Source organism: Neltuma alba, unplaced genomic scaffold (genome assembly GCF_004799145.2).
Source record: "Neltuma alba isolate B1F8T4 unplaced genomic scaffold, ASM479914v2 tig00012197_pilon, whole genome shotgun sequence".
Lineage (NCBI taxonomy): Eukaryota > Viridiplantae > Streptophyta > Magnoliopsida > Fabales > Fabaceae > Neltuma > Neltuma alba.
Genome location: NW_021636737.1, coordinates 504517 through 508371, shown reverse-complemented (window position 1 = coordinate 508371; position 3855 = coordinate 504517). Strand labels below are relative to the sequence as shown.

Below are 3855 nucleotides of genomic sequence, written 5' to 3'. Positions count from 1 at the left end.
TAATTTATTTTTTTAACTTCTTTTTTGGTCTAGATGTGGTAGTCAATTACCTTGACACAAGGAGTATACAGTTAATTGAATGGAAATATAAAATATTAGTAATATAGATATACATAAGGTCGTCATCGGCAGCCCCGTTCCGCGCGCCTTATTCCCCTAAAATAAAGTATAATTCCATTTAAAAGACTGATGTAATTTTCTGGCATCATTATTTAATATTTATTATGATAGTGTTGTATTTAAATTAAAAATTCTGATAAGAAAGAGACTCCACAGATTTTTATACTCCTATTTATTTATTTATTTTCCATTTCGTAATGGTGCACAAGGAAACAACCCATAACAAGACGACAGCCAAAATTGATAACAATGAAATAAATAATCCCCTTAAGACACGGCAGCAGGTTTGGAGGTACCCAACCGGAATTCAATGAAAATAGCTTCACTGTTTCATTATATTTGTCCCTTAAAATTACAGCACATGGATTAAAAAAATTTAATAAATATGTAAAAGTATGATATGTTTAATCAAATTCGTCCCTCAGCTCATTTATTATTAGAAGTATCTAATGCCTTTAAAAACATTATTTTATTCAACAAATCATTAAAAAACTAATATTAAACGTTGATTTGAAATTGAAATTGAAATGTAATACTGCTACTATGAAACAATTTTCTTTTTATAAAAGAGAAATGTAGGAGTAAGAAAATTTGATGTGAGGAATAAGAAATTAAGCAGCAGACCCCAGCTCAGCCACATGTTCTCGGGATCTTCACAATGCATTTATGTAGTTTTAATAATCTCTTTGTCAACGGATTCCAATAGTGCCTCAAATTCAAATCCTTCCTCCTCACTCCATTACACCGCACATACACATAGAATTAGTACACAGACACAAGCATATAAAAGTTTGGGTGTCAGCTGAAAGAGAATAAGTAAAAGGCCCATGGAGGCAGAAGAGGGCAACAAGGTGATGAGGGTGCCTTGTGTGAAAGACCTAGCAAAAGAGGCGTTAAGCAGAGTCCCGGATAGATATATTCATGCCGTGGATATCGATCCTATTGTCTGCAACTCACCCTCTTCACCTCAGATTCCTGTAATTGACCTCTCTAACTTGTTATCTTGTGACCATCATGTGAAAGAAGCCGAGGTGCATAAATTACATCTTGCTTCTCAGCAATGGGGCTTCTTCCAGGTAATTATTATTATACTATCAGACACCTTTCATCCTGGATCCTTTAGCTTCCTCCTAATTCTATTTTAGACTCGTACAGGTGATTAATCATGGAGTGAGGGAGGACTTGGTGGAGAAGATGAAGAAAGGAGTGAAAGAACTGTTCGATCTTCCGATGGAAGAGAAGAACAAGTTGTGGCAGAAAGCAGGAGAGATGGAGGGATTTGGTCAGATGTTTGAGGTGTCCGAGCAGCAGAAACTGAACTGGGTGGATGTCTTCTACGTCTTCACACTTCCATCGCACTTGAGGAATACCCGCCTCTTCCCTAATATCCCCCTACCTTTCAGGTACGTACCATCAGCAAATTAAAACTATAAAAGAAGATATTTGAAGAAGTTAGCAGGAATATCTGATACACGCGAAGAATGGTGCAGAGAGGATTTGGAGGAATACAGTGTGGAAGTGAGAGAAGTGGCGAGGAAGATTCTGGGAGGAATGGCAGAAGCACTGGGAATGAAGAAGGAGGAGATGAAGGAATCGTTCGGAGAAGGTGGGCAATCGATGAGGATCAATTATTATCCGCCGTGTCCTCAGCCACAAGATGTGATCGGCATCAATGCTCACACGGACGGCACTGCCCTCACGGTGCTTCTGCAGGTCAACGACGTGGTGGGCCTCCAGATCAAGCACGACGGCGTCTGGGTTCCGGTTCTTCCTCTTCCTCACTCCTTCGTCGTCAACATCGGCGATGTTCTCCAGGTTCGCCCCCTCACCCCTCTCTCAGTTTTGACTTTTGAATTTAGGCGCTCTCATGTCACTCATTATTATTATAAAATTTAGCAAAACATTTATAAATTGTTTTAAAAATTAAAATTTTTAATTAACAGTAATTTTCCAACATTGTTGTAATTTCTTTTTTTTTTTTTTTGCCAACGTTGTAGTTTCTAAAGTAATCAGCGCTTTAACGTGCACTTCGACCCCATTTATTAAGAAGCGTAATTTATTTAAAATTATTTTATAAATCGATCAGAAGAAGTACTTCATCAACGCAACAAAATATGCATGTGAGCATATTGTTCGATGAGTTGACTTTTATTTAAGGAGTAATTTATATCAGGCATTCTAGAAAAATATCCGAATAACTTAAATTATTTAATGATTAGTTTGGGATGTGCAAGAAATGCTAAAGTGCTAATTTTTTCATGAAAACAACACAATTCAGTTGCCCCGCCTAGTTAATAAGGTTAAATTAACACTTCTAATTAGCTCTTTAAATATATTTTGCTGATTTAATGTTTCACGAATCAAACTCATTTGGCAAAAGTTTAGTTTTAGATCATTAAGTTTCACCGCAGTCTTGGAATAAATTCAAAAGTTCAATTTTTTAAAACGTTTATCATCATTATTAGTTCCAATTAACGAATGCATCGAATATGTAATTCAAACCTTAAGCTATATTGGTTAGCTTTTTGTAGCCAATATTGCTTTGATTATTTCAATCGGTGTTATGCCTAAACACACTCTCCATGGATGCCTAATCACGAAACGGTGTACTTTATGTTGCCGTTGAAATTTATAGTTTTCCCATTCAAGGAGTAAATGTTGTCACGTGCATCTGTTTTCAAAATGACGTTTCATATTTCTGTATTTTATTTCACTGACTGATGGGTGCATGCCGCGCGTATGGATGAATGGAACAGATAATAACAAATGGGGCGTACACAAGTGTGGAACACCGAGCCATCATTAACTCCAAAATGGAGAGAATTTCGATCGCAACGTTTTATGGGCCGGGAAGGGAAGGGTACATAGGCCGGCAGCGAGCCTTCTGGGCCCAGAAAAGCCCGCGTTGTTCAAGACGGTAAGCGTGGCCGACTACTACAAGGGTTTCCTTTCCAAGGAGGGTCCCACAAAATCATACCTGGATCTCATGCGCATCCACCACGAGGAGGATTCCCCACTCAATATTGTAAACTGATCACCAGTACTTATTGCTTACTCGCTTTTCAACACCTGGTTTTAGTATCCTTTATTTATCTCTGCTTTTTTTTTTCAAGGTTATTTCCTGCTGCCTGTCTTCTTCTCCTGTGTGTCGTAGTTTGATGGTGGCTCCACAATTGATAAAGATGTGTTTTAAAATTTACATAATTAGGATTAGGATGAGACCATAAAATATTACAGCAATGCATCAGGTGGTCATCAGGAGCCCCATTTTATTGTTACTACCAGACAGTCGTAGGCCCAGCAATACATAAAAATACAACGTAGCAGCTTCAAATTTGTGCCTGTTTATAACTATAATCCATGGAGGAGGATGAATTATTATCCTCCGTCTCCTCGGCCGCGGGATGTGATCGGCGTCAATGCTCACACCGACGCCACGCCCCTCACTGTACGTGTTTCTTCCGGCTAGCGACGGCGTCGGTGTGAGCATTGGCGCCGATCAAGCACGATGGCGTCTGGCTTCTTCTTCCTTCTCTTTCTCACTCCTTCGCTGTCAACGTCGGCGATGTTCTCCATGTACACCTCTTTCCTTAATTCTTTTGTCTTATTTTGGCACCTCCTCCATTGATTCTTCCTTCATTTTCTCTATCATCACTCTCCCAGTTTTGAATTCTTCATCATCATCACTATTTGTTTCAAGTGAAAGAAATCCACTCCCATAAAGTCAAACGCAGT

At 38.8% G+C, this 3855-nt stretch overlaps 1 protein-coding gene across 1 annotated transcript; it reads left to right on the top strand.

Annotated features, from left to right (window-relative positions):
• Nucleotides 1-885: 885 nt before the first annotated feature.
• Nucleotides 886-3430, top strand: LOC114724740 (protein SRG1-like). Its single transcript, XM_028911183.1, has 4 exons — nucleotides 886-1196; nucleotides 1276-1523; nucleotides 1611-1935; nucleotides 2877-3430. The coding sequence occupies exons 1-4, from the start codon at nucleotides 948-950 to the stop codon at nucleotides 3039-3041; spliced, it is 987 nt and encodes a 328-aa protein (XP_028767016.1). The 5' UTR covers nucleotides 886-947; the 3' UTR covers nucleotides 3042-3430.
• The last annotated feature ends 425 nt before the right edge of the window (nucleotides 3431-3855 follow it).